The sequence below is a fragment of the Colletotrichum lupini genome, chromosome 5 (assembly GCF_023278565.1).
Source record: "Colletotrichum lupini chromosome 5, complete sequence".
In the NCBI taxonomy this organism is placed as follows: Eukaryota; Fungi; Ascomycota; class Sordariomycetes; order Glomerellales; family Glomerellaceae; genus Colletotrichum; species Colletotrichum lupini.
Window position 1 is genome coordinate 3,179,924 of NC_064678.1, and position 26,645 is coordinate 3,206,568.

Consider the following 26,645-nt stretch of genomic DNA (forward strand, 5'->3'; position numbering starts at 1 on the left):
TGTGTTGCATGTGAATTACCCGAAATCAGTCTGACTGACGATGGCACAGTCTCGGCTCGTGGCTCTCTATTTGTATTCACGTCGTATACAGTCGCCATTCATGATCAAAATAGTCTATTCTTTGATACATCTAGACCGGATGGTATCGACTTGATGGATGCAAGCTGACAAGCTCTCATTCCGCCTCGTTGTGCGTCATCTCAGACTTGCACCCTCTACCGATCTCATCAACTTGAACATTGACCCCGACTCTCAACTTCCCTCTGCAGATACCTGAATCTCGCAGCGAACAGGTCATTACATATGACTCTCAAGACCGTTCTTTTCATAAGATGAATCGGCCGATGGGAGCTGGACGTACTGTTCACGCGGAAGAGGACGCTGGGAGGGCACATTGTCGAGAACTCGCCATGTTCCGAGGACTCACGCAACCACTGCTGGCCTGAGAGATGAATTTTGAGGGACTGTTGTTTTCTCATGTCGATATTTCCTCGAAGAAGATGGAACGAATGGGGTGGGCGGGCATAGGATAGATCTTGGAATAGACTGGATAGCGTCTACATATGGTAGCATGGAAAGCTTGGCATGTCCGTACTTCCCAGACTTAGATTTTCTTTCGAGGGTTAGTGGGCTTTCATTTCGAGATGAGTAGGATATTCATCATTGTGATGGCTTCATTCAGAAGCTCTCAAGTCATTTGTCCTAGGCTTAAGTAATCATGTAAGATGCCCTAATAAGTAGGTAGGTACTTTCATGTCGAAAGTTGGTGGAGTACTTCAGTTTTGCGAAAATGTCATGCTCCACCAGGAGGTTGTTTCAAGAAGAGTGGCTAGTGTCGTGGGTTGATGAGGCTGGCATCGTGCGCTGGATACTTCGCACGGTTGAAGGACAATCCGAGTCGCCTTGGCTGACCACATTCTGGCGCGCGGCGTGTCCGTACAGAGGACAGTGTCAGTGGTTCGTCTGGTTGAGAGTGGCCCGGTTGGGTTTCACTGCGAGCGGGTGTTCCGTGGAGCGCGTGTGCATTGCTAGATGGAAATAGAAAGAGTGGATGGGACGTCAGACGGATGGATGGCGGGCCTCTCGCTCGTTCTGAGACTGTCGAGCGTCGACACATACATAGTACACCAGGCAGTCAACGTGGTCGGACAGGAGAGGATAGAATGCCAGATGTTGTTGGATGAACGTGACGGTGGTACGCGAATTGCTGACAACTTGACAAGGTAAGGGGAAGACAAAGCAGAGCGCCCGTGCCTATTAGCCAGATGTTTTTGGCGGACGGTGGTGGATAAGGGGGATGTTGTGATTTCTTCTCTTGCTGCAGCTGTTAGACATGATACGTGAGGTCTGGCGATGGTTTGATTGGGAAGTTTCTTTTTCCCCCATCAATCTTTTCTTTCACGACGTCTCTCATTGATGGAAATGATGTGTTTGCAATTTCGAGATAAGAGCGCTCGCCCTGCGTCCACAGCCGCAAGTCACCTGCAGACTGCAGCCGGTCCCTCCTTGCCTTGCGCTGCGGTAGAGCGTAGGCAAGTGGTTATGTCGTGCGTCTTGTTTCGGAAGCTATCAGAGCAAGACTGCAATGGAAGAGACATCGAAGGGTTCGAAGTCGCGCGCAGTTATGCTGGTTTGATCTCGAGAGCACAGACTTTCTGTTCTGCTGATGCGAGGCCAAAGTGTGAGGCAGAGGGCACTGTCTATTGCGGGTGTCTGTGTGATGTGATCCTCTCCGGAGACAATGACATTCATTCAGTGGCACCTTCTTGAACGGGCAGAGGGCCGTGAAGATCTTCTTCAACTACCTCTCCCACTCCTCGAGCCGGGTCAGTTGTCTTTGTTAGTGACTTGGTGTCATAGCTGAGAATGAGCGGGAACGGTTGGACCCGTGTATTCCCTTTGAGAAACTTGTCATCCCCTTACACGTCGCACTTCTCCTCCTTATTCGTGCGGTATCCGGACGTCGTTGCCATCTTTGCCTCGTCGTTTGCAAGGCCTTCCACACTTCCCCTCGCTGAGGCAGCCAAGACGCGTGGGATATCCGGCAGCGGCAAGGTACGTGTAAAGTGCTTTTTCAGCGTAAGGGGCTAGCTGAGCTGATGAGGTATCTCGACGCCCGAAATTGGGTGTCTCGGTACTTTGGAAGGAAAAGGCGATTAACTCGGATCGACAGGGGTGTCATGGAAAGGGGAGCTCGGGACTAGCGTGGTTTGGGAAGCGCCACTTTTTGGTGCCGTTCCTGGTTTCGCAGCGTACCTTAGCCAAGAAAATGCGGCTTGGACTGGTCAGGGAAGAGAAACAAGCCAACACCGTCTTTCAGGGCGTTCAACTTTTGGCCAAAATTTTCGGTCAAGTCGCCTCTGGTGAAGGATACTTGGCTCTTTGTTCGCGAAACAGGACCAACGGCGCGGGACCTGTGCTTGATAACCCGGCATTGAGGTCGAACGCGCGGCTTTCTTTGTCGTCTTGGTTTTTAAAATTTTCGTCGTTTGTCTCGTCCGGGCAGCATCAACGGGATGCAGAACAAGATGAGGTGTCCTGGTGCAATCACCCTCCTGAGATTGAGACATCCACTGATCGCGGGCTTAACCGGCGAAACATAAGCGCGCTGCCAGCTGCCGCTATGGTGTGTAAATTTGTAAGGCATCGTGGATGGGGACGATTGCGATTAAAGTGCTTCAATATGGCTCCAGTGAATCCAGTCCAAACTTGGCTCTCCCCTTTTTTTCTGTTAGTGTCGCTTGCCGAATGCCACTGGAGTCTGGTAGAGATGTTTGGGCAGAAAAAAGAAAAAAGTCCGTCATACCGTATATCCATGCCAACTGTGACAGCAATGGTCCCGCCCATCCCGCGCGACCTGAGTCTGGTGTGATGGATTGATTGCCGGGTGCCGGCGCCGGCAGCCAGGACCTGATTCCCATCCAATCCTCTTGTCAACAAGAGGTGGAGGGACTCAGGGAGGACCGGTGGGCGACATTTGCGTCCCTCTTTTAGAAATTAGGTGGACGGCGGCCACTTTCTCACATAACTGGCGATCTACATCCGACTCGGAGAATGGTCGGATTTGTTACTTTGCGACTTGTTGGTTGGCTTGCTGCTGTCTGTCTCCTTTTGCGTGTTGCAATGTGAATGCGGCGACGTACGCGGTCTATCTGCAGATATCCGCGGGACGCCTTTGGGATACCTCGAGGTACAGTTTGGACCAAAGTACCTACCTTACGTGCTTACGTGCCTTCCTTGAAGTGTAGGAGAGAGTAGGCGGCCAATTGTATGTACATCGTTCTTTCTTATCCAATTTAGATCCCACGTCGTTCTTGTACCTTACGAGATGTACTTCGTACCCTGGGTCTCTACCTAGGTAAGCAATGGAGCAACTCGATTGGCGGTCGCCCTTTCCTCTTTTTTCTCAACTTCCTTGCTTCCCCTTCCATGATCCTCCTGCCTCTTGCCTAGTTAGTGCGCCTTCCTTTTTCTTGTCCTTCCTGCCCACTATTCTTTGCCCAGAGCTCGACTCGACCTCCTCTCTCTCCTGAGTTCTGAATCCTGGCAACCACTGCCATTGTCGTAGTCGTCTCTGTCCTTCCACCTGCCTTCCACTCCTTCTCCTTTCTTCCCCTTTCTGGCTCTTGGTGGTAGAAACAATAATCTTCCTGCAATCGCGGCAATAGCAATAAACACTATCGTCGACATTGTCTCCGTTTCACCTCAGATCTCACCTGGATTTTGCGGAGAGGCGTGTTCCAGTCTAGACTTTTCTGTCTCTTCCTCCCTTCCCCCGCGCTACCTACTCGCCCCCCGTCCGATCCATTGCACCACACCCCCCGAAAAAAATCCCAGCTGGGTCTCCTTTGATAGGAGCCGTGCCACTCTCTAATCAACGAGTCTTATCCAATCTCGCCAAGCCCCCATAACAGGTCCCGCTCACACTGCAGCGTTGTTGTCGTTCGAGCCAGGTTTCTTCTCGATTGGGTTTTGCGAGGCGCGCGAGAGCTCACCACGTTCCTTTCATACTTCGAAAGACCAGCGCTTCGGGTCGTCATTCCTTTGGTTGTGTGTTTTCCCGACCGCCGCAGCATGCCTCTATAGCGCCGCGGCAAACATTCCAACCGTAACCTATACCCAATCGCCCGTTCGATCAGCACCCGTTTTTTCCACAGCGGATTCTTTAATAATCCCCAGTCGACCGCCGCCCGCCGCCCGCCGCCGCTTGCCGCTGCCGCGCTGGCCATGTTGACCATGCTCAAACAACAATCATCGAGAGGCTTCATCGCCCCGAGGGCTCGCCCCAAGACGCTGCTCTTTCTCGCTCTGGCAATTGTCACCGTCTACTTCCTGGCCACACGCGGCGCTCCTGCCGGCTATCACGTCGTCCCCTGGAACCAAGACGGCACCTCTCCACCCCCTGAAAAGGCCGCACCTCCTGAACCGCCAAAGTCGGAAGAGGAGAGGAAGCAGGATGAGGAGAGACAAAAGCAAGAGAGAGAAAAGCACGAGCAAGATCTGCGAGACGAATTCGCGCGGGAGTATGAAGCTGCCAAGAAGTACGTGCCCTCCTGCCAATCCCGACTGCGGGAACGTCAGCTGTCACGCATGCAGGAGAGACTGACATTTTAAACTTTACAGGCTTCCCGGCAACGACGCGATCTACGGAAACACACTTAACTCTCTGAAGGATAAGGAAAACAGGACCGCCGAGCACGCCGCCAACCTCCGTGAGTCTGGCACGCAGGAGGAGGCCTACACCAACCAGCGACCGGTCTACTTCAACCCTTATCCCGACTACAACAGCGAAGAATGGAACAAGACGCATCGCGCGCCTCATGTGCCCTGCATTGGTGCGACTGGCGAGGCCGTTGATGATCTCTTGGTCTTCAAGGGTCATCCTGCGAAATTCCCCAACCCGGGCTTCGGCGGCTTCGATGTCCTGGACATGGATGGCAACATTTGCTACGAGCGCGAGACCAGGCTTGGACCCTACGGTCTTCTTCCTCAACTCAGCAAGGCCGGTCTTCGCATTGACTGGGATAACATCAACTGGGGCGACCTTCAGGAGAAGTGTATTGAGAGAAACGCTGCCCGCTTCGACGAGGGAAAGCCCAACGAGTACATCAAGACTGCTTACCCCGACATCGCTGAGAAGTACGGCAAGGAGGTCGAGGAGGAAGAGGAGGCCAACGAGAAACGAGGCCTTACCAACAAGTTCAGGGGCGGGTCCAAGGGCGCTAAGGTGACGACTCCCGACGCCCGTACTGCTGTCCTTCTTCGAACCTATACCGGCAAGAAGTACACGGAGAACGACAAGCAGGTCATTCGTTCCCTCATTTCTGAGCTTTCGCTCCGATCTGGTGGCGAATACCAGGTTTTCCTGCTACTGCACGTTCGCGACCAGGCTCTCGACATTTGGAACGACGAAGCCACGTACCAATACGTACTCAACGAGCATGTGCCTCTCGAGTTCCACGGCATTACCAAGCTGTGGAATGACCAGGCTATGTGGAACCTGTACACAGCACTTACCGACGAGAACGAAAAGAGTGTGCATTCTGCCCAATGGCTGTCGGTGCAGAAGTTCAGCCAGGACCACCCTGAGTTCGACTTTATCTGGAATTGGGAAATGGACGCCAGAATCATCGGCCACAACTACGACTTCCTGAAGCGCCTCTCCGACTTCTCCAAGAAACAGCCTCGCAGAGGTTTGTGGGAGCGCAACGAGCGTTACTATATCCCCGATTTCCACGGAGACTACGATACCGACTTCCGCAAGGACGTTGAGCAGCGCACCCGCGGCAACCAGATCTGGGGCCCGCCCAAGCTGCCTTTCATCAACCCCGTCGGCCCTAAACCTCCTGTCGAAAACCCTGAGAAGGAGCCGTACAAGTGGGGAGTTGGCGAGGATGCGGACATGATCACTGTCGGCCCCATCTTCAACCCGATCAACAGCAGCTGGATCATCTCGGACCACATTTGGGGCTACAGAGACGAAAAGTTCCCCGACCCTGCAAAAACCCTCCCCCGCCGAACCACCATTGTCACCCAATCTCGTGTCTCCAAGCGCCTCTTGGACATCATGCATGTTGAGAATCTTCGTGGCAACCACATTGCGTCGGAGATGACCCCTCAGACTGTCGCGCTTCTCCACGGCTTCAAGACTGTGTTTGCACCTCACCCTACCTGGTTTGACCGCCCCTGGAATGGCACTTTCCTCGAGAAGTGGTTCAATCCTGGTCCTCGCGGCGAGAGCGGTGGCGAGGGCAGTCCTATGGGCTGGGGAAGAGAGCGTAGATACCAGGGCATGACTTGGTACTACCGCGCCGAACCCCCACCAAGACTGTACAACAACTGGATCGGATATGTCGACACTAAGATTGGCGGCAAGAACTGGGAGAGAGCGCACGGTCGTCCGTGTCTGCCACCCATGATCCTCCATCCCATCAAGGAGGTCAAGCCGACAGAACCCGGATTCGCGACCCAGTTCGAGCTCTTCTACGGCTGAACGTGCCCACGCAGAACTATGGTGTATGATGTACGAACAAGACTTGCTTCAAACTGGGTTTCGTGGTCTCGCTGGCAAGAGCGACGATGTATGAAGCAGAGCACTGGCAGCAGAAACAACCGGACATGAGAGTTTTCAATGGGATTTGGAGGGTACCTATCCTGGAGAACAGGCGCTGCTACGAATACCACTACATGCCCGAGAGGCTATGAATATCAACGAGCTCCAGGCAATCGCCCCGGGAACCGTGGCGACATTTACCAATCCATTCCGTCCATACGCATGCGGGCCACAGGTTAGATATGAAATCGTTACAGTGTTGCCCCCGGAGCGAGACGTTGTCTCTTTCAAATCAGCTGTTTCGGCCTTCACGTGTGAAAATGGGGTTACCGTTTTCATCACTAGTGATGCATCTTCAGTAAAAAAACATGGCACATTTTCACTCTTCTTAATTGTCCAATGCCGACAAACCCTGTTCTTTCTCCCCTACCTTACTTTACTCTCTTTTTTGGGCATTTTTACAGCGATTAGACCTTTTCCCTAAACGGCCGGCTTTACTTTTCTAGTTGTACAAAGGGTGGATGTAGATGGAATGTGTGCGTAGGTGGGAAACCAATGTTGCCGGTTTTCGGGACCGAGCGAGCGTAGATATATGTAGAGTATCTCTATCCTTCGGGAACTAGAAGATGAGGGAAAACCTGCCAATTGTAATTGTCATGGGTCATGTTGCTGGTCTTTCATGAGTGACTTGTTGCGACTCTGTGATTATACATGCTGAGCTTTGACTTGCAACTGGGTAGGTTCTACGGTCTTGGCCTCTCAAGGCTGGATTATACAAATTCGTCCGGGTGGTTGATGTCCACATGTCAATGGGCAGACCAGGTGTTGCATGTTGCGAGGACAGTCGAGGAACTTCTGGCAGAAGAGCTTCTTGAATACCCTAATCGAATTAGCAATCTGGGTCTCAGGTTATTAGTTCTTGGTGAATTATTCGGCCGGTAATATGCCGAGGCAGGGACGGGATGAGGACCGGTGATGAGATTGATGAGAATGGGTTGTTCCGGCTTAGGGCGATAAGCTCGGTGCTTGGGCATCCTGCTCAACTAAAGCCACACGTTCTTGTTGCGTCCGAAAGACTGGAAGATTGAATTTGGATGTGCTGTGTTCAACCACGGAAGTCTGCGCTTCTCGGTGCCTTTATACGGAGCAAGTGGCCGACGGGTGGCCTCAGGCTGGATGCTTGCTTTCTGGGTAGCTTGACGTTGGGTTTGGGTTTAGGCTTTGGGTTGGGAAGAATGAGATCTGGAATTCATTGGGTGTTTATGTGATCTGGGCTGCTTACTTAGTTGTGACAACTCGGCATTACCACATCTGCCTTACTGGCCATAGAAGGAAGTCACTCCGGGGCAGTCAACGTGGGTACCAATTTGCTATGGAAGAGGCCGATAGTCTAGGCGAAAGACAAATAACCTCTTATGTCACAACAGAATGTCGTCGAATCGCGCTCAGATGTGCGTCCAACGAGGCCGAGGCGGATACCAGGCTGGTGACGGGATCTTCAGAATCTCGGTATCTGGACTGTTTTGGCAGCCTCACAGGACACACCGGATAGCTACAGACAATAGTTACGATCCTGCAGGCTGGCTCCAGACGCAAGCGAGCACCTGCGCGGCTTCGAGATCTTCACGACGAGTGTGGAACAGAGTTGCGGTGCATCAATGAAGCTGAAGGCGAACCATCGCTGGCAAGGAATTGCCTGAATTCGCCCACCTATTTGCCTGATCTGCCTTACCTGCCGTGCCTGCCTAACTGCCTGGTCACTTTGTGGAAGTAATAGACGGACGGGACACGGCATGCATTGCGCGTGGCTCCTGCCGACTTCTCCATTTTTGGGCGGGGGAAAGCGCGCCTGCCGTACCTGCCCCGCGCGCACGGGAAGGCCGTTTAAATCACGTGTACCTTGAATCTATTGGGCAGGGCCTCTCACACCTGCAGCGTACTTCCACTTTGTTTCTTGTTACCCAAATGAGAAACCTAAAACAATCGCAGCCTGCAGCTGATGCCTATAGCCTGCAGACACCTCAGGCAGGCTCTCCTTCGACGATGCATTCCCCGCGCAAATGCGCTCGTGAGTCGTGATGATGGCCTCACTGATACGAACATGATGAGGCAGCCAGATCCATTCGCAACCCGAGACAGCACCGAACAAGAATCTGTGCCACAACAAGCCCACCTTCAATGCATCGCAAGGAAAGCCTGATGCTGTGCTTGGGGCTACAGCTGCATCTGCTGGTCCAATTGCATCACCTCAATGTGCCGTGACTACATGACGAAGCGGTACAATCAGAAATGGCCTCACGATAGCGACTTCTATCGAGCCACTGATTCTAGAACACCTTGCATCTCAAACCTACAAGGGCAAGAAACAGACTGTAGCACCATCGCTTGATGCGGCTCATTGGACACTCGTTTTGACCAGCCAACGGGAATCTCGAAGCTTGCAGCTTGCCCAGCCCAATGACACAAAATGAGGCTTGCAACTAGAATGCAGTGCTGACAGGAGATAAATACCCCGCTCTTCATCATGCTTCAAGTGCAAGAAAGGAGCCGATATCCTGTTGGCACCGTCCTCTCTCAGTCCTCCCTTTGCTTTCGTGACCATCTCAGTAGCTGGCATTCTGCACAAGATGGCTGCCTCTTTCGTTGACTTGGCTGGCATCGCCAAATTGGGTGTACAGCTTGCTACGAAGCTCGCAATCTATCAACTCGGCACCTCTGGATCAGATAGCGATATCCACAGTCTCAGTGACGATGTCCTTGCTACAGCGGCAGCACTAAGCCAGCTGCGGGAATTTCTCGCCGCTGATGCACTTGAGGTATCACCCGTCTACCGGTACGATGGTCGGGAAGCCATCGAAGATCTTGCAACGAGATGTGGAAAGGTGTATACCACCATTATCCGCAGCGTTTATAGAGCAAGTCTTGCTGTCAAAGTCGTCAAAGATGTGGACTTTGAGGCCCTTAGCACGGAGGACCTGAAGGCGTCCAGGCTGCATGCAATCAGCGACAACATGGACTGGGACATGGTCGAGGAAACCATTGAGACGAGCGAGGTCCAACTGCGCTGGCTCAAAGCAAGTCTGCTCCTCCACATTCAAGTAGCTGGTATTGCTGGCCTTCAGATCAAGTAAGTGCACCTTATGCCGTGACGATGAACGATTTAGCTAACCACTCCTCAGACCGAGATATCCTGGAAGTTTTGACGAGGAATTGGCCTCAAGGAGTCTGGCAATGCGTTTGTTGACATGCAAGGGCAAAGCCGCCAAGGAACTCGTCGAGATTGCTGAGAGAAAGGAACGTCTGGCGCTTGCAGACAAGGCTGACACTGAGAGCGTTTACGAATCTTCAGCAGCATCATCAGTCAGCGGCAGCGGCGTTGAAGATGACGCAGAATCATGGAAGTCTGGCGAGACAGCTAATGACTCTAGGGCGCCATCCCTTTGTGGTGATAAGACGGAGGAGAATGCCAAGGTCACGCCCGTCGTTGAGATTGATATATCTCCTCCTCCGCCACCGCCGATGGCTGCCCCGACAAGCTTCTGGCACCAGCCATGGGACGGGGGCCCTGACGCAGGCCCGGTTGAAATCAAGCTCTTGGCACCGAAGCGTCGATTCCCAGCCAAGGTCTTCAAGTCTGTTGGCAAATGGTTCAAGGGTATTTTCAGCCGCAACACCATGCCACCCATCATCGACCTAGATCTCGAGGCGACGGTCCTGAGAAATGGACCATTCCCAGAGTCCTTCTTGGCATTGGAGCCCAAGATGCTCCGTCTCGAGCTGAAGCGCATCCTGAAGCAAAGCTCCAAGACCCCTGGCGACGCGTTCTTGATCCAGGACGACCAACTTCGTTCTGCCGTTCAGGGTGCTCTCTTCCGTGCCCAGAGAAAGGATGGCCGCACCAGGCAGCTTATCACTGTAGATGTCACCACCCGACCAGATGTCGCGGTTGTGTACATGTCGGTCGATCCGGCGGCAGAACCCGTTCACATGACTGATGTTCTGGGTCGAAAGTACGATATTCCATTTGAGCAGTGCCGCACCGTTCAAGTAAGATCCCCCCCCTTTTAGTACTCCATGAATATTCAACTAACCGGCGTCTACAGGGTGCGCGTGTATCAATCCACCAGCGCTTCAAAGACGTCAACAGGCTCTGGAACCTCGTAAGAGACGGAGCATATGAGATCGTCGACGAGAACGACACTGTCATCACGCCAGAGGCATGGCAAACAACTATCAAGCCCGGCGCCGTTCTACACATGCGCATCTCGGCCTTCAACGACGGCATGAACGGAGGCGTCTTCGTACCACCCGGCGCGCCGGACCCGCTCACGTGGGCCGAGCCTTACACGCCGCCGCCCATGCCACCAGGCTGCTGGAGGGGACCCCCCATGCCTCGGGGAATGCGCCCGCCGGGATTCTGCCGTCCTGGAGGCCCGGGGCCGAAGGGATGCATGCCTCCTCCGCCACCGCCTACTTTTCCGCGCGTTATGCCGCACGTGATCACAGTTGAGCCTAGAGAGCGTGCGGAGCTTGGCTTCGAGCCCGACTTTGGGCCGAACCTGACGCGAGAGGAAGACCTGGGCGAGGGGCGGAAAGACCTCGGTCGGTGGGTTGCTTTGTGGACTAATGCTACGGACACGGATTTCACCTCTGACTCGGGCGGTATCCCGTCTTATGATGATGCTTCTTCCATTATGTCTGGGTCGTCCTCGTCCTCGGATGAGATTGTGGATGATTGAATCATCTTAACGTTTGTTCCTCCTCGTTAGCAACGTGGCTCTGAGATTTTAGCCTTTCACTTTGCTGATCTGTTGGGTGTCACTCTTTTCGCCCTCAGTACCTATACGTTTATGATGTTGTCACGATTATGAGTAGGCAGGTTGGACTTGGGCTTGAACGCCTCCGTTCCTCAATTGCGTTTCGTTCGAATATGTCAATGTTGTGTCCGTATGGCCAGATATTGTTATTTAATTTATCTAATACATGACAAGTCATACTTTGTTTATGCCACTTCGGAATACTTCTCAGAGAACTCGAGCGTTAAAGCGACTCAAGGAAGCTCTGTGATACGGATCACCTCCTCTTGGCGCCCTGCCTTCATGCACGCAGAACACAAACCCAAGAAGCTGTAGTGTGGCTATGTGGCAAGGCGTTTTTCAAGCTAAAGCAAGGGTCTCACTGCTTGTCTTCCACCCCATGCAGGTTGATGTGTCGCACTTGCACCCACGTCAGCATGTCTTCCAACGGTGGTTCGCCAGAAAGCCACAGCAGGCAAACTCTCGCAGGTTGAGCAGCCGCAGCAGGGCTGACCGGCTTGATTGGTTCTTGATCCTGCCCTCGAACAGTCAAATCATTATGTTCCGGATTCCTCCCAAGGCCCTCGAGGCCTCTGAAGTTCTTCCTCTGCCACCCGGATTCAACACACCAGCAACGCATACGGCTTATTCTCACCTTCGTCACCCATGGCGGATCCTTTGTCGACGGCAGGCAGCGTTGTCGGGATCATTTCCCTCGGCATCCAGGTCGTGCAGTCAATCTACAAGTACTACAGTGCCGCGAAAGACCAGCATTCTGACATTGGTCGCACCCTGCGGAAACTCGAAGATTTGCAATCCTTGTTCGAAAGATTGAACACGCATCTCAGCGATCGGAAATTTCGATCCAGTGAGGCGGCTCTGCTTCAAAACATTGAGTGCACGATTCAACACTGCGAGGAGTCCATCGACGAGTTGGAACAAGAAGCGAGGAAGTTTGAGAAGAAACCGACCGACGGTGCTCGAACTGCAATTAAAGGTGCCGTTCGTCGGTTGGCATACCCGTTTAGGGAGAGCACTCTCCTGAAGCTGCACGAAGACATTGACTATCTCATCAGTCAACTGTCTCTAGCCTTATCGCTACTGCAGCAGCAGACCATCGATCTCGTACAAGATGAAATCGAGAATACCAATGCCATACTCAACTTAATCCGAACCTCACAAGTCTCCTCCGAGATCCGAACTTGGCTCAATGCTCCTGACGCGACCTTCAACTTTACTGAAGTATGTTCGAAGAAACACCCAGGAACTGGTGCTTGGTTCGTCAACGGGCCTGAATTCACTCGCTGGTTGGAGGGGTCAAACTCGTTTCTTTGGCTGAAGGGCTTTGCCGGCTGCGGAAAGACTGTTCTGAGTTCGACGGTCATACAGCACACCCTCCGTCACCGTAGATCAAACCCCTCCATCGGGCTCTGTTTCTTCTTCTTTTCATTTAATGATGAATCCAAACAGGATGCATCGGCTATGCTCCGAGCGCTCATTTTGCAGCTATCCGACCAACTTGGCTATGTTCCATCCGCACTGCAAAGAATACATGATTTGAGGAAGAAACACAACATTCCACCGTCGACGGCAGATCTACTTCAATGTTTCCGTCAGGTCTTAGAGCTTTTCCAAAACGTCTACGTTGTTTTGGATGCACTAGACGAGAGCCCTCGGGAAACTAGTCGATTCGGTCTCTTGGAAACATTGAAAGAGATTCGGGATTGGTCAGAGCTGGGAGTAAATCTTTTGGTGACCAGCCGAGATGAAGTAGATATTCGCGAAGGAATAGATATCGAAGATCAAGCGACCATCTTGATGAAGCACCAAGGGATAGATGATGATATTGCGAGCTATGTCTCGCAATTTCTCCAACAGCGTCTTAAGCGTTTGAACGAGCACCATTCCCTGATTGAAAAGGTCTTGACCGAGAAGGCACAGGGCATGTGAGTAGACGCATCTCAATCTGAGACTGTTAATGCTGACGACTGTAAGTTTTCGTTGGGTTGAATGTCAGTTCAAAGCACTTGCGACGTGCCCAAGGAGCAAGCAGGCTCTCGATCGACGACTTCAATCATTACCTCCAACGTTGGATGAGACCTACAAAAGAATGCTGGAGAATGTTCCCGACAAAGACTACGCCAAGCAGATGCTCACGATTCTCTGTTGCGCATCAAAACCGTTGACTGTGCAGGAGCTAATCAACGCTTTGGCAATCGAAATCGGTGCCACGTCCTTCTTGAACCCAGATCGGCAATTGCCAGATGCAGACTCTCTTCTCGAAATCTGCCCGGGTTTCACAGAAGTAGCCATAGAACCTTACACGAGACTGGCTGTCATTCGAATTGCCCACTTCTCTGTACAGGAATATCTCGAGTCTGATCGAATTCTCCTACCGCATGGATATGCTTCTTTCAGTATACACGAGCGCTGTGGAAATCTGCTGATGGCGTCAATGTGTCTCACTTTGCTGCTAGAATCTGAATTACAGACGTTCGGACGTGTAGAGACTGTGGAAAAGTATCCTTTTGCGGAATATGCTGCCAAGGAGTGGGTGAACCACTGGAGGAAGGGCATTGGGATTTGCGCCGCATTATACGATAACCACAGCCACTGCAACCTTGAAGTATCCCACGATAGTCTCGCTCTACGGCTCCAAGATCAGATGCTACTACTTTTCAGAGACAAGAAAGGGGCAATGAAGAATTGGTATAAACTATGGGACCTCGATTCTCACGGGGCTGGAGAAGGCGATGAGATGCCACCTCCACTTTACTATGCATCCCTTATCGGTGCTCACTTCCTGGTAGAACGCCTCTACGAGGACTGTAGAACACAATGCAGCCTCAAACATTCAGCGAGGAGATGCATCGATCATATGGGAGGAAAAAATGGAAGCCATGCTACACCATTACAAGCAGCGGCAGCTTTTGGTTATCGAGACGTGGTAGAATTCTTGCTTGACAAAGGAGCGGACCCAAACAAGGTTGTGCAGACGCCTACGGCACGTCGCACTCCTTTGATGACGGCTTCGGCTTATGGTCAGACAAAAATCATGAAGTTACTGTTCAAGCGTAGTGCGGAGGTCAATGCCGTTTGGTCCTCCGTGTCGCCAAGGAAACCCTTTGGTCGCGGACGATGGCAGTGGGTTTTCATTCATAAAATTCTCACTGCATTGATAGCGGCATTAAGGTTTGGTCGCAAAGAAGTCGTGAAGTTATTACTGTAACACGGAGCAGTTAATGATGTTCACTTCGGATTCGTTTATACCTTAACGGCAACGATGGGTCCTATTGTTAGTATCCCTATTATGGGGTAGTTAGTTCGAACCGTAGTTAACGAAGAGATTAATTAAACTATATAAATATTTACGTAATAAGTATAAAAAAGGAGGTTCTAACTATAAGTTAAGCTAGCTATAATAATTATAAATAAGGCCCTTAATTAGCCCCTACGTAGTTAGCTATATACCGTAATTAAATTAGATTTTTAATTTAATATTAACTTTCTCTTTTTTTTATTAATTTAATTATTATAATTAGAAATATAATTTAACCTCGGGCCTATTTACTAAGTTGTTTCTTTTTCCCTCTTTTTTTTATTCCTTTTATATAACCTATTTTTTTATTCGTATATTAACTTTTTTATTATTATAAGAGATTAGGCTATGAGTACTTAACTAGCGAGGCTATAATATAAGTATAAGTATATTATAAAACTAAAGCTTATAAAGTCTTTCGTAAAGGCTCTACTTCTTAAAAAGTTCTTTTATAATAAGATCCGTATACCGGTTACTAAGTTATTAGTATCCTATTACTAACCGCATCCTAAATCTATTATAATTACTCCCCCCTTACGTAACTTTAGTCCCTAAAGTTATTACGTAATATCTTCTTTTAACGCTAATAATAAAGCTATTAACGTCGTTATTCATAATAAATTCCGTAAGGTATTAATAATATCCTTTCTTACTTAGGAATAAGGCATTGCTCTTATTTCCTTATTTAATGGATGCTTTGTTATTATTATTTAGTAATAGCGCGCCGACTAGTTACTAAGTTAGTAGTATATATTCGTAATAAAGTATTCCGACCGTTATAATATATAAGAGCCCGCTTAACCTCGCGGTTATTATTATTACTAAGCTATTAATTATAATAAAAGATTTTTCGTCCGTTACTAGTTGCGTGTTTACTTTTTCTTCTTTCCTTTTATTTAGTAACCGTTTTACGAATTCTTTTTTATATAACTATACTTTTCTTTTTACGATATTCTAATTCCGTATCGTTTCTTAATTACGACTCTCTTATTATACTATCGCTAAGTATTTATTAAAATATCTACTATTTCGCGTATCTAGGATATACTTAATATAGAGTATAATCTTAAGAAGGGCTTCCGTAGTCTCTGCGGTAGTACTCCTTATATACGCTACTTAGCTAGTTTATATTACGATATTAACGAGCTTATTTATATCGCTAGCGCTTACGTTACTAAGTATATTATTTATTAGATTAATAAAAAGAAGTATTCCGCTATAAGTTATTAAGTCCTCGCTAATCCGTTACTAAAATATTAGCTAACGATATTTCTTAAGTTCCTAAGGAGCTATATAGTACCGCTTAGTTTACTTAAAATACCTTTATAAAGTTCCGTAATACTAAGGAGTAGGGTAGCCTTAACTCCCGTAAGCACGGCCGCGTTTTTTATACTTTTAGTTATATTATTAATACGTAAGAGAAAGTAGCCGCCTATATTACTAACCCGTTAGTAAGTAATAAAATAAAAAAGGTCTACTTTAAACAGGCTACTCTCTAAGAGCTCGCTACTAACTACGAGTATCTAAACTTATTAATCTTAATTATAATAAGTCGTTAGTAATTATTTAATAAATTTTCTTCTTATTAACTTAGATTTCTCTTTTTAAGCTAGTATTTTTAATACTAATAATAAGACTAAGATTATTTCCCGCCTTAGTTACCTCTAATTAACTTATTTTTATAATAATAGCCGTACGACCGCTTTACGAAGTAACCTCGACGCTCTAGCTTAGTACTATAAAAAGACTTTTAAGGGCGTTACTATTACGCATATCTAAGAGTTTCTTACTTTCCTTACTTTTCGTAAACGCGTTACTAAGTTCTTAGTAAATAAGGTACTTATTTATATTATTATTATATATAGCGCTACCCCTATTTCTTATAGTCCCGAGACTCGGACTCTTATTAAAAAGCGTACTCTTATTACTAACTATATTCTTAATAATAACGACGAGCGGGACGACTTTAGGTTTAAGTTTAATAAGTCCTAGCGCAAGGATACTAAATCTAAAAAGCTTAGTAGCGACTTAAAGAATTCTCTTTTTTAACGTCGTAATAAGCGCTACTATTTTAACGTTAATAACTCGCTAACCCCTACTTATAACGCTCTTTTTAATATAAACGAGGGTACCCTAGCCCTTAATTATATTATTTTAGATCTTAATAAGGCTAATATTACGCTCCTCCCGCTCTAAGCGAAGGCTTTATAATAACTTAACGAGGCTATTACTTATACTAAGGTTAAAGCCGCGGGTCGTAATAAGTAGTTCGACGTTACTAAGTTCTTTACGAATATTAATATTACTAAGGTCCCTTAGTTCGACTAAGACTATAAGAGCGTCGCTTTAAATAACGTCCCCCGTCCCTAACCCGTCGCTAACGATAATAGCGTTATAGCCCTTATTTCGCCTCTTATTTTATTTCTTATTATAGCTCCCGTTATGCCTCCTATTATAGCTCCCGTTATACCTCTTATTATAGCTCTTATTATGCCTCTTATTATAGCCTTTAATAGTAACTAAGTAGCGAACGCTTTGCGAACCGCTATTATTAATATATATAATACTCTGCGCGACTTTAATTACTTCTTTTTTACCTATTGTAATATTAATAAGGTTAACGGCCTTACTCTAAGTAATTAGCTAAGTACGCGTATAAAGCTTCTTCGCTTTTTACTTACCGAGCGGACTACTATTACTAATTATTAAGTTTTAGAAATATACGCTAGAGCCGCTATTATTACCGCTAGTATTACGTAAGTTACTCCCCTTACGTAGCTAGATCTTAGCGATCTCTTAGCGACATATTACTAAGGGTTATAATACTATATCTTTTTTTTAAAAATTATACTAAGCTAAATAAAAAGGGTTCTATAGTATATTATTAATTAACTTATCTTCGGTAACCTTTCGCCGCGAACTTAACGTTTATTATCCTATTATATATATACCCTTTTTTTATAGCGTTCGAATTTATTAACTACTTCCGCTACCCTTTTAAAATACTTAATAAGCTCCTACGTATTATACTTAGTAAGCTACCTAGCCTATTTAATAAAATATCGTAAGTTTCCTCCCTCGCTTTATATCGTAACGATTTCTTTAACTTCCTAAACGTTTTACTCGTCCTCTAACTCTAAAAGATTTGCTATTTAGTTACCGACCGTTCGGCGATTTCCCTATAGCTTAAGCTAGGAAACTAAGAAAATATTATATATTCTCTAATATTACTTTAGTAAATATACTTAGTAAGCTTATTTCCCTACCCTTTCGGCTATTACTACTTTAATATATCTCGGCGCTAGTTTATTATTTTTAAATTGTATATTCTTTATTAATAGGCCGACGACCTCTCCATAATTAAACTCCTTTAGGGTATATTTTCTATTATAATAAGCTACTTAGCTCTTAAAAGCTTATACCTATGCTCGCGTAGCCTAGGCCCTAATCTTCCTAATTTTTTAAACCCTTTCTTAAACCCCCTAAACTATAGCCTTATAATTAAGTATATATTTAACGTACCTAGGGTAGTAGCTATATAATACTATATACGGGGATACCTTTATAATAGAGTATTAACTATTATTATATATAAACTCGGCCTCTTCTAGCTACGCTACTTACTTATTTAGCGAGCCCTCGGTATAGATCCTTAAATACTTTTTTAATATTTAATAAGTTCGCTCCGTTTAGCCGTCCGTTTATAAGTAGTACGTAGTAAATAGTTAGTAACGTATCGCCCGTTCCTTAGTAAACTCTTCTTAAAATACGCTTATAAAGAGCTTATTTCTATTTATAATAATACCTTTAGGCGTACCGAACTTATATTTAACCTCCCGGTATAAAATACTTACTATTTATATTACGTTAAGTATTTTAATAGTAAGTAAGAACTTTGCGAACTTTATTATATAATAAATAATAACTACGATATTATTATACTTTACGCCGTTACTACGAGCGCTTAGTAATAGCCCCGTAATAAAGTCTATAAATATTTCTTAAAATAGGTATAAGGGTAGTAATAATAACTATAGCTACCCGTACGGCTTATATCTTAGGGTTATAACTCCTAAATAATGCTTATAGTTCTTAACGTATTCCTAGATATCTTATTAAATATCTTCTTAATAGAACTTCCTTTAGATTAGCTCGAGAGTTTTCGTAGCTCCTATATAACCTGCCCTATAGTTATCGTAGTATTAGTAAAGGATCTCTATTTAAAAAGACTTTACTTAAAGAATAATAAGTCTTTTTTTAAAAAATAGTATACTTTATTTGTTAAGCGAATATATTCTTAGCTCGCTAGCCGTAGCGCGAACTCTTATTAATTATAATATATAGAACTCGTTTTTAGCTTATAGTTCTCTAACGAGCTCCTTAGTTTTTAATAAGAAATAAAAAGCGAATACCGTTTCGCCCTTTATAAGCTCCTTTATAATAGGATATAAAATATACTATTCTAATATAATAACCCTAGTTCTATCTAACTCCTCTTTATCCTTACCGAACTATTAACGAGCGTTTATTAATAACTCTCTTACTTTTTTACCTCGAGTCGTTACGGTAGTAACTATTATTATTTTATTAGTACGCCCTATAACACGCTACTAATATAAGGGAGAGGATTTTCTATCCTTAAAGCTAGCTAATATCTAGCTAGGATTATAAAAAGAGGCCTTAACTACTTAAATATATACCTTAGTAGTATTATTTTATCCTTTTAGGCTAATTATCTTTTATTAAACGTCGGGTAATAGTTCGCTAATAAAACGTAATTTCTAAACTAGTATAGGGAGGACGTCCTTATAAAGTACTTCCCCCTTTATATAGTCTAGCCTTTTAAATAGACCGTCCGCCGGGTTCGTTTTCCCTAGCTAGTGTTCTAAATTAAAATTAAATATTAATAGTTTATATACTTACCTCGCGAGCCTTTTTTAAAAGTCCCGTACTAATGCGCCGATTACTCCCTTAAATACTTAGTAATCCGTTAGGACTATAAACTTTTATAAAAGGCCTTAGAAATAGTAAGCCTAGTGCTCTAGCCCTTTTATTATAGTAAGCAGTTCTTATTAACCTATAGCCTATTACTACTCCGTATCTATAAGCTTTTATAACTAATAAGTAACGGGTCGCTATTCTCTATTAGCCTACTATAACAAAATTACCGTAATAGCTTTAACTAAAGCGTCGGTTTTTACCTATATAATACGTTATAAGTTCTAGTACGTAAGTACGGTTACCGAGGTAAAAGCGACCTTTAGCTAATTAAACGCCTCGTCTATTTCCTTAGTTTACTAGAAGTCCCTTATCTACCCCTTTTCTATTTTTAATAATACTATTATCGGTATAACGATACCCGAATATTTAGCAATAAACTTCCGATAGAAGTTATAGAACCTTAAGAACACTTAGATATCCCTAATAAACTCTAGCGCCTTCTAGTCGGCGATCGTTTATACTCGTAACGAGTTAATCTCGATTCCTTCTAATATAATAACATAACCTAAGAACTCGACCCTCTTTTAATAGAACGAGCACTTTAATAGTTTAATAAAAAGCCCGTATAAACGTAGACGTTAGAGAACCTTCTTAATATCCTCCGTATACTACTTCTTTATTATTAAGTAGATTATTAAATTATCTATATATACTATATAGTAAGTATCTAGCAGGTCGGCGAGCGCTTAATAAATATATACTTAAAACGTTGCGGGTACGTTCGTTAGTTTAAAAGGTATAATAGTATATTCGAAATAACCGTATCGGCTCTAAAACGCTATTTTTTATCGGTCTTCCTTTTTAATTCGGATACGGTAATAAGTATCCTTAATATCTATTTTTAAAATCCATTTCGCTCCGCAAAGCCTATTTAGGAGCTTGTTAATAAGCAGTAGTAAGTATCGATTCTTTATAGTTACCTTATTTAGCCCGTAGTAGTTTACATAGAGGCGTAGCGTGCCGTCCTTTTTTAGTACGAAGAGGATTAGTACCCTAGCCTTACTAACTAAAGGTATAATACGACCGTTCGCTAAGTTCTTAGTAATATACACATAAAGCTTATTAAGTTATTTCTCGCTTAATAGATAAATAGGATTATATAGTAGTTTAGTACTTAGAACTAAGTTAATAAAGTATTCTGCCCCGCTATATAACTACGGTCCCTTTACTAACTACTCGTCGAACGTCTCTATTTTTAATTAAAGTTCTAGTAATAAACCCCCTCGTAGTTTAGTCTCCGTTACCTCCGCAATACTTTTTATAATAATAATATATAATATATACGCCCTCTCGCAATTCTTAATAATATTACGAGCTATTACCTCTAGTTCGGTAACCGAAATAGGCTCGTACGATTATATATTCGTTACTATGTTAATACGAATACCCTCTTAGCCTATCGATAGTCGTAATAGTAAGAGGTCTACTATTTTTTTATCCCTATTAACTATAGTAAACAGTTACTAAATCTTCTTTAGCTACTTATAGTAGTTAATAAAAAAGAGCGTTAACTAATAGGCTTTCCCCTAGCCTACGGCTTTACCCTAGAAGTCCCTTAACGAGGGAGCTATAGTAGTAGCCGGGGTTAACCCTAAGTAAGTTACGAGCCTAGTATTAATAATATCTATTTCGGAGCATATGTTTATATTAACTTCTACTAGCCTTTTAGTAATACCTTATAGAACTATCGCCCTACCCTTCGTAATTATTTTTATTAGTACTTTCTTAATACTTAGCGTAAGCGTATTAGGTATATCGCTTACGCCTATTCGTTTTTTAACAAGTCGACCTCTATAACTCTTAGCTTAGTAATAACCCGTTAGACGGTTATTAACGTTAGTTTCGATTAGGGGTACGTTAGCTTATCGTCGCCCCTACCTCCCGACTTATTTTTCTAGTACTTACTAAATATATAGCCTATCTTATTATACGTAAAGTACTTAATATTATTACTACGACGCTTTTATAATAGCTCGGCGCGAGCACTCTTACTATATAGCTTCTATAATATTACTCTTAGTAAGTCCCTAGAGCCTGGCCCCTTAGAGCTCTCCCTACTCTTTTTTCTATAAAAAGGGGACATTTAACGCGGTTACTTTAATAATAAATATAGCCTCTTCTTACTATCCTTTTATAACTAGTCGCCGCCCTTTTACTAATTTAATAATTATAATTTATTAACCTCGTAGGCTATATCGCGTACTCTCTTAATTAAGACCTTATAACGAATTAGATCGTCCTATAGCTAAAATAGTAGTCTAAAAAAGAACTAGTATACCTCTACTTTCGAATTCTCTATGTTTTTTATACCTAGGTTATAATAAATCGCTAACTACTCGGTAAGGAACTAAGTAGGAGTCTGGCCCTCCTTTAGCCTCTTCGTCCTTAGCTCTTTATAATATTCCCGTTCCTAAGTCTCGGGGTCTACGTATTATTAGCGAATAAACGCTAAGAAGTTGCCCTAGGAGAGGGGATTTTAGAGGCTCTTCTCGTAATTACGCTATTACGTTTATAATAATAAGGATATTTTAAACAGGGCCTATTTAATATACTATTCTATAATACTTTTTACGCAAAGCTTATTACCTACCTCTATAGTAATAATCTAGTCTACTACCTAGGTACTCGTAGACTCTTCTCCGATCGGTTTATAGTTATAAAAAGGAGGCTTTTTATATTCTCGTCGACCTAGACGCGTTACTAGCCGCTTAGTAAGCTATTAAACGAGCTCCTCGTATTAACGCCGTTCTTAGTTTCGATCTTTAACTATTATTTTTATCGTCTTATAGAAGTAGGTTATTATTAGGCCTATAGGGTTTACTAAACTAGCTATCCTAGTACTACTCGCGCCTTTATATACGCCTTAACTTCGTACGTCCGGTAATTAGTTACTAATAAACGCCCCGTTTATAATAAATAGGGTCTTTAGGGTATTAATAAAGTAACTAGCCCGTAAGGGTAATCTACCCCGATTATCTTCTTTATCTAGCTTTTTCGTAAATACTAATATTTAAATAAGACTTACCTTATAATAGGCTCGTTCTCCCGGACGGAATAGGGTTAAGTAGTTAACTCCGGATAGCTATAGCTCGTTAGTACTAATAGCTCTTTACTAATAGCTAGGCGTCGTTTCGTTAACGTTCCGTTCGTTTTTATAATTTATTATTATTTATACTAGTTACTCCGTAAAAGTAAAAGCTTTAGAATTATAAAAAATTAGGCTATAAGTACTTAACTAGCGAGGCTATAATATAGGTATAAGTATATTATAAAACTAAAGCTTATAGAGTCCTTCGTAAGGGCTCTATTTCTTAAAAAGTTCTTTTATAATAAGATCTATATACCGGTCGCTAAGTTATCGGCGTCCTATCGCCGGCCGCATCCCGAATCTATTATAATTACTTATAAATTACTTTAACCCCTTATTAGGGGTTATTTTTATAAAAGCGTTAGTAAGGTTATTATTATTATTAATCTAACGGATTTTAAGTATCTTATACTTTTTATACGATTATTTAAGGGCTATAATATTAATTATAAACCTCTTTTATTTTTTATAATTTAATAAGGTATTTATATAGTAAGTAAGAATTAATATAAATAACCGTTAGGATAGGTAAAAAGCTAAGTTAATTAATAATTTTTTTTAGTATTATTAAAATTGCATAAGAGAGGTTAATATTATTAACTATATTATAGACCTCTAACGCTAATATACTTCTTATTATTTACTTATTTTTAATTAATAAGTAGTAAATTATATTATTATATATAGTAAATTTATTCTTATTTATACTCTCGTTAACTAGGATAATAATATACCCTAATTACGAAATAAAGTCGTTATTATTTATAAATAACTTATTAATAAAGATATAGAGCTTATTAATCATAAGGTTAATTAAGTAATAAACGAGGCCTCGATTAAGATTTATTTATTATTATATAAGTTATTTATTAAATACCTCGACGTTTTATTTAATTAAATTTATAGCTTACGCTATTTTGATATAATTAAAAATTACCTCGGGCTAATATATATTTATAATATATACCCCTTATATAAGCTTAGCTTTATATTACTTTTTAATATTAATTACGTTTAGATTAACGAGGTTAATCTTCTTACTTTACTTTTGTTATTAAAAAATAATAGTTCTTTTTTTAATTATAAAAATCTTATTATTAAATACTAGGGGGGTATTTATTATAAAGACCTCTTTTAGCTTCGTTACGAAGCCCGCTTTTTAGAACTCCTTATCCTCTTTTTTTATAAAATTAATATTAAATAGGCCTAATATATTATTAGTTTATATTTTAATAATCTTAAATTAGTTATCTTCGTACTTAGAAATTAATAAGTATAGGTTATATATCCCCCCCGACGGAGTAATCCGCCGGGGCCGTACTATATATTACGTATTAAGATCTAGGAAAACTAGGTATAATACGCTCTATACCTAACTACTAACTAAAATAGTAGTTAACCGACTCGACTATTATCTCCTTTTTATTAATAGCTCCTAACCTTTTACTACTTGCTTATAGGGCGAGCTTTATTTATTTTAATATATATAAAACCTCTTAATACTAGCCTATATAAATAGCTAGGTTTAGTATAATCTATTCTTTTATATAAGTATTATTATTACCTAGGGGGTCCTATAAGAGCTATTTAAAGTACTAGCTTATTACCCTAACCCTATATACTTTTAGCTCGTTTATTATAACTATTATAACTAAGCTAATATTAATATATTAAATCTTAACGTTTATATTAGCCTAGCTATTTATAGTATTTATATTATTACTTAGCTAAATTCCGTACTATTAAAAGGTACTTTACTAATCCTTAGGCGTACTTATATTAGTTATAATAGCTATAGTATCGAGCTAACTAAGGGCGCCTAGCTCGAGAGGGGTAGACTTATTAATAGGCATCTTTAAGTTCTCGTCGAGGTAGTATTTTAACTAACTAACCTCTTAACTAGTTATTTAACTAGCTATCTAAGTAGTAGTTTATATATTAATAAGTTTATTTAGTAAATTTGTTTAGTAAATTTGTTTAGTAGATTTATTTAGTAAATTTATTTAGTTTAAATAGAGAGTAGCTTTGGGTAATATTAGAAGTAATAAGGATAGAAAGAATTTTTGTGAGCTCTAGTATGAGTAATAAATATTAGCTTATTTAGCCCTTTCTTTAGAAACTTCTATATTACTATTAAAGTTTAGAACCTCTACGGTTAAGGGCCGCTTTTAATTATTATAGCCGACTATTATAGCTAACTATTATAGCCGACCTCTATTATTAACCTTTTTAATTAGTATTACTACGTAACGAAGAGGGTAGCTTACCTATCTTAAATTAAATAGTAGTTTTCGTATTAAAATTATTATATTACGTTAAGCGCGTACTTAGGATATATTATGCGTATTATATAGTTAAAAAGTATACTATATTATATAATTTCTTTGAAAAGCGTAATCCCGTTAAGGTCGATCTTTTGTACTTATAAAGCTAGAAAAAAACCACTATATAGGTTATATATAAATATAATTATTAATAGTTAATTAATATAAAAATCGTAATAAGTAGCTTATTAATAGGTACCCGATTTTACGAGTTTATATAATAGCTTAAGTATTTTAATAATTATACTTTCTAAGTACTTACTAGCTATTTCTTTTAGTAAATAGGCTAGGATTTTTTATAAGCCCTATAGCCGATTAGGTATAAGCCTAGGTAATATTACGGTTTTAAATCTTATATCCCTTTTTTTATAATAATACTATTAATATTATTATTAACCGTTAGCTATAGTACTATATAATAAGTAATTATATAAATAGCGTTACTTTTTTAACGTTACTATACCCTTAGATTATATACCTAGATTTCTTATATAGCTAGGGTATTCCTTTTTTTTTTAATTTTACGAACTATTTATAATTTAAATATATAGAGGTTTATATACTTCTTTAGGTTATAAAAAATAGATTAATAGATCCCTCGATTATAAAAAGTATTTACTTTAATAAGATCTAATCCCTTATATAGCTTTTTAATAATTATAATTACGTCTTTTTTACATAGTTTAATTACTAGCTCGAAATTAGCTTTTTTTATATATATAAAAGGTATTAATTACCTCGTTATTAATAATAAATTACTATATTAGAGCTTATTATTATAGTCTTTTATAACGTCTTATTAATAATATTAACACCCTTTTAGTAATTTCCTCTTCCTCGTCGTTTATTAATATTATTATAATAATTTCGTTAAGGATAATTTCCTATACCTTTACTATAAGTTATATAGTTTCCCCTAGCTCTTTTTTTTATAAGTTAAAAATTACCTCGTTAGTATTTATATAGTACGGTTTAATTACTATAATTAATATTTTAAATAGCTAGTTATAATTTCTTATAACTATATAAGAGCGCTTATTAACGGAAATTAATTTATATAACCTAGCCTATTATTAAGCAATTTCGTATTATATTTATATATCCGAATTTAGTAATATATTCAAATTACCCCCTATATCGGGCTTATTATACGTAGTAATTACTTTGTTAACTTATTTTTTTATACTTATTTTACGTAGTACTTATATTACTTTTTTAATTACTCGGGCTCGTTAGTTTACGTTTAGTAATAATAGCGAGGCTAAGGTCGTTTTTAAATATATTCTAAATACTAATAACGTTAATATAAGTCTATTAGGCCCTATAGTATTATTATAATATTTAAGTACTATTTAAAGGTATTTGTTATTAATAAAATCCGGATTTTCCTTTTTAATAATTTTAAACGCCCTTTTTAACTATTAGTATACCCTTTTTACTTTTTTAATACTATAATACGCTTTAATAAGTACGACTTTTAGTTATATACCGTAGGCTATCGTATTTTTTTTAAATTTTATTAATTTAAAACTAGTATTAGCGTTAGTTTTAATACCGTTTAGCG

The 26,645-nt window shown here is 42.0% G+C and overlaps 5 protein-coding genes across 5 annotated transcripts; all 5 read left to right on the top strand.

The window, feature by feature from the left end:
- Positions 1–790: 790 nt before the first annotated feature.
- CLUP02_10358 (uncharacterized protein) lies at positions 791–2,603 on the top strand (the record flags this gene model as incomplete). The annotated part of the gene is made up of 8 exons (XM_049289334.1): positions 791–973; positions 1,033–1,195; positions 1,229–1,340; positions 1,479–1,679; positions 1,757–1,826; positions 1,861–2,055; positions 2,105–2,439; positions 2,507–2,603. The coding sequence occupies 8 exons, from the start codon at positions 791–793 to the stop codon at positions 2,601–2,603; spliced, it is 1,356 nt and encodes a 451-aa protein (XP_049146479.1).
- An 80-nt stretch (positions 2,604–2,683) lies between these two features.
- Positions 2,684–6,493, top strand: CLUP02_10359 (uncharacterized protein; the record flags this gene model as incomplete). Its single annotated transcript, XM_049289335.1, has 8 exons — positions 2,684–2,772; positions 2,832–2,866; positions 2,942–2,981; positions 3,054–3,099; positions 3,569–3,860; positions 3,915–4,108; positions 4,180–4,541; positions 4,624–6,493. The coding sequence occupies 8 exons, from the start codon at positions 2,684–2,686 to the stop codon at positions 6,491–6,493; spliced, it is 2,928 nt and encodes a 975-aa protein (XP_049146480.1).
- Positions 6,494–9,180: 2,687 nt separating this feature from the next.
- CLUP02_10360 (uncharacterized protein) lies at positions 9,181–11,292 on the top strand (the record flags this gene model as incomplete). The annotated part of the gene is made up of 3 exons (XM_049289336.1): positions 9,181–9,680; positions 9,733–10,600; positions 10,657–11,292. The coding sequence occupies 3 exons, from the start codon at positions 9,181–9,183 to the stop codon at positions 11,290–11,292; spliced, it is 2,004 nt and encodes a 667-aa protein (XP_049146481.1).
- Positions 11,293–12,015: 723 nt separating this feature from the next.
- Positions 12,016–13,299, top strand: CLUP02_10361 (uncharacterized protein; the record flags this gene model as incomplete). The annotated part of the gene is made up of 2 exons (XM_049289337.1): positions 12,016–12,591; positions 12,967–13,299. 2 exons carry the CDS (start codon positions 12,016–12,018, stop codon positions 13,297–13,299), a joined length of 909 nt encoding a protein of 302 aa, XP_049146482.1.
- A 199-nt stretch (positions 13,300–13,498) lies between these two features.
- Positions 13,499–14,578, top strand: CLUP02_10362 (uncharacterized protein; the record flags this gene model as incomplete). The annotated part of the gene is made up of 1 exon (XM_049289338.1): positions 13,499–14,578. One exon carries the CDS (start codon positions 13,499–13,501, stop codon positions 14,576–14,578), a length of 1,080 nt encoding a protein of 359 aa, XP_049146483.1.
- Positions 14,579–26,645: the final 12,067 nt, after the last annotated feature.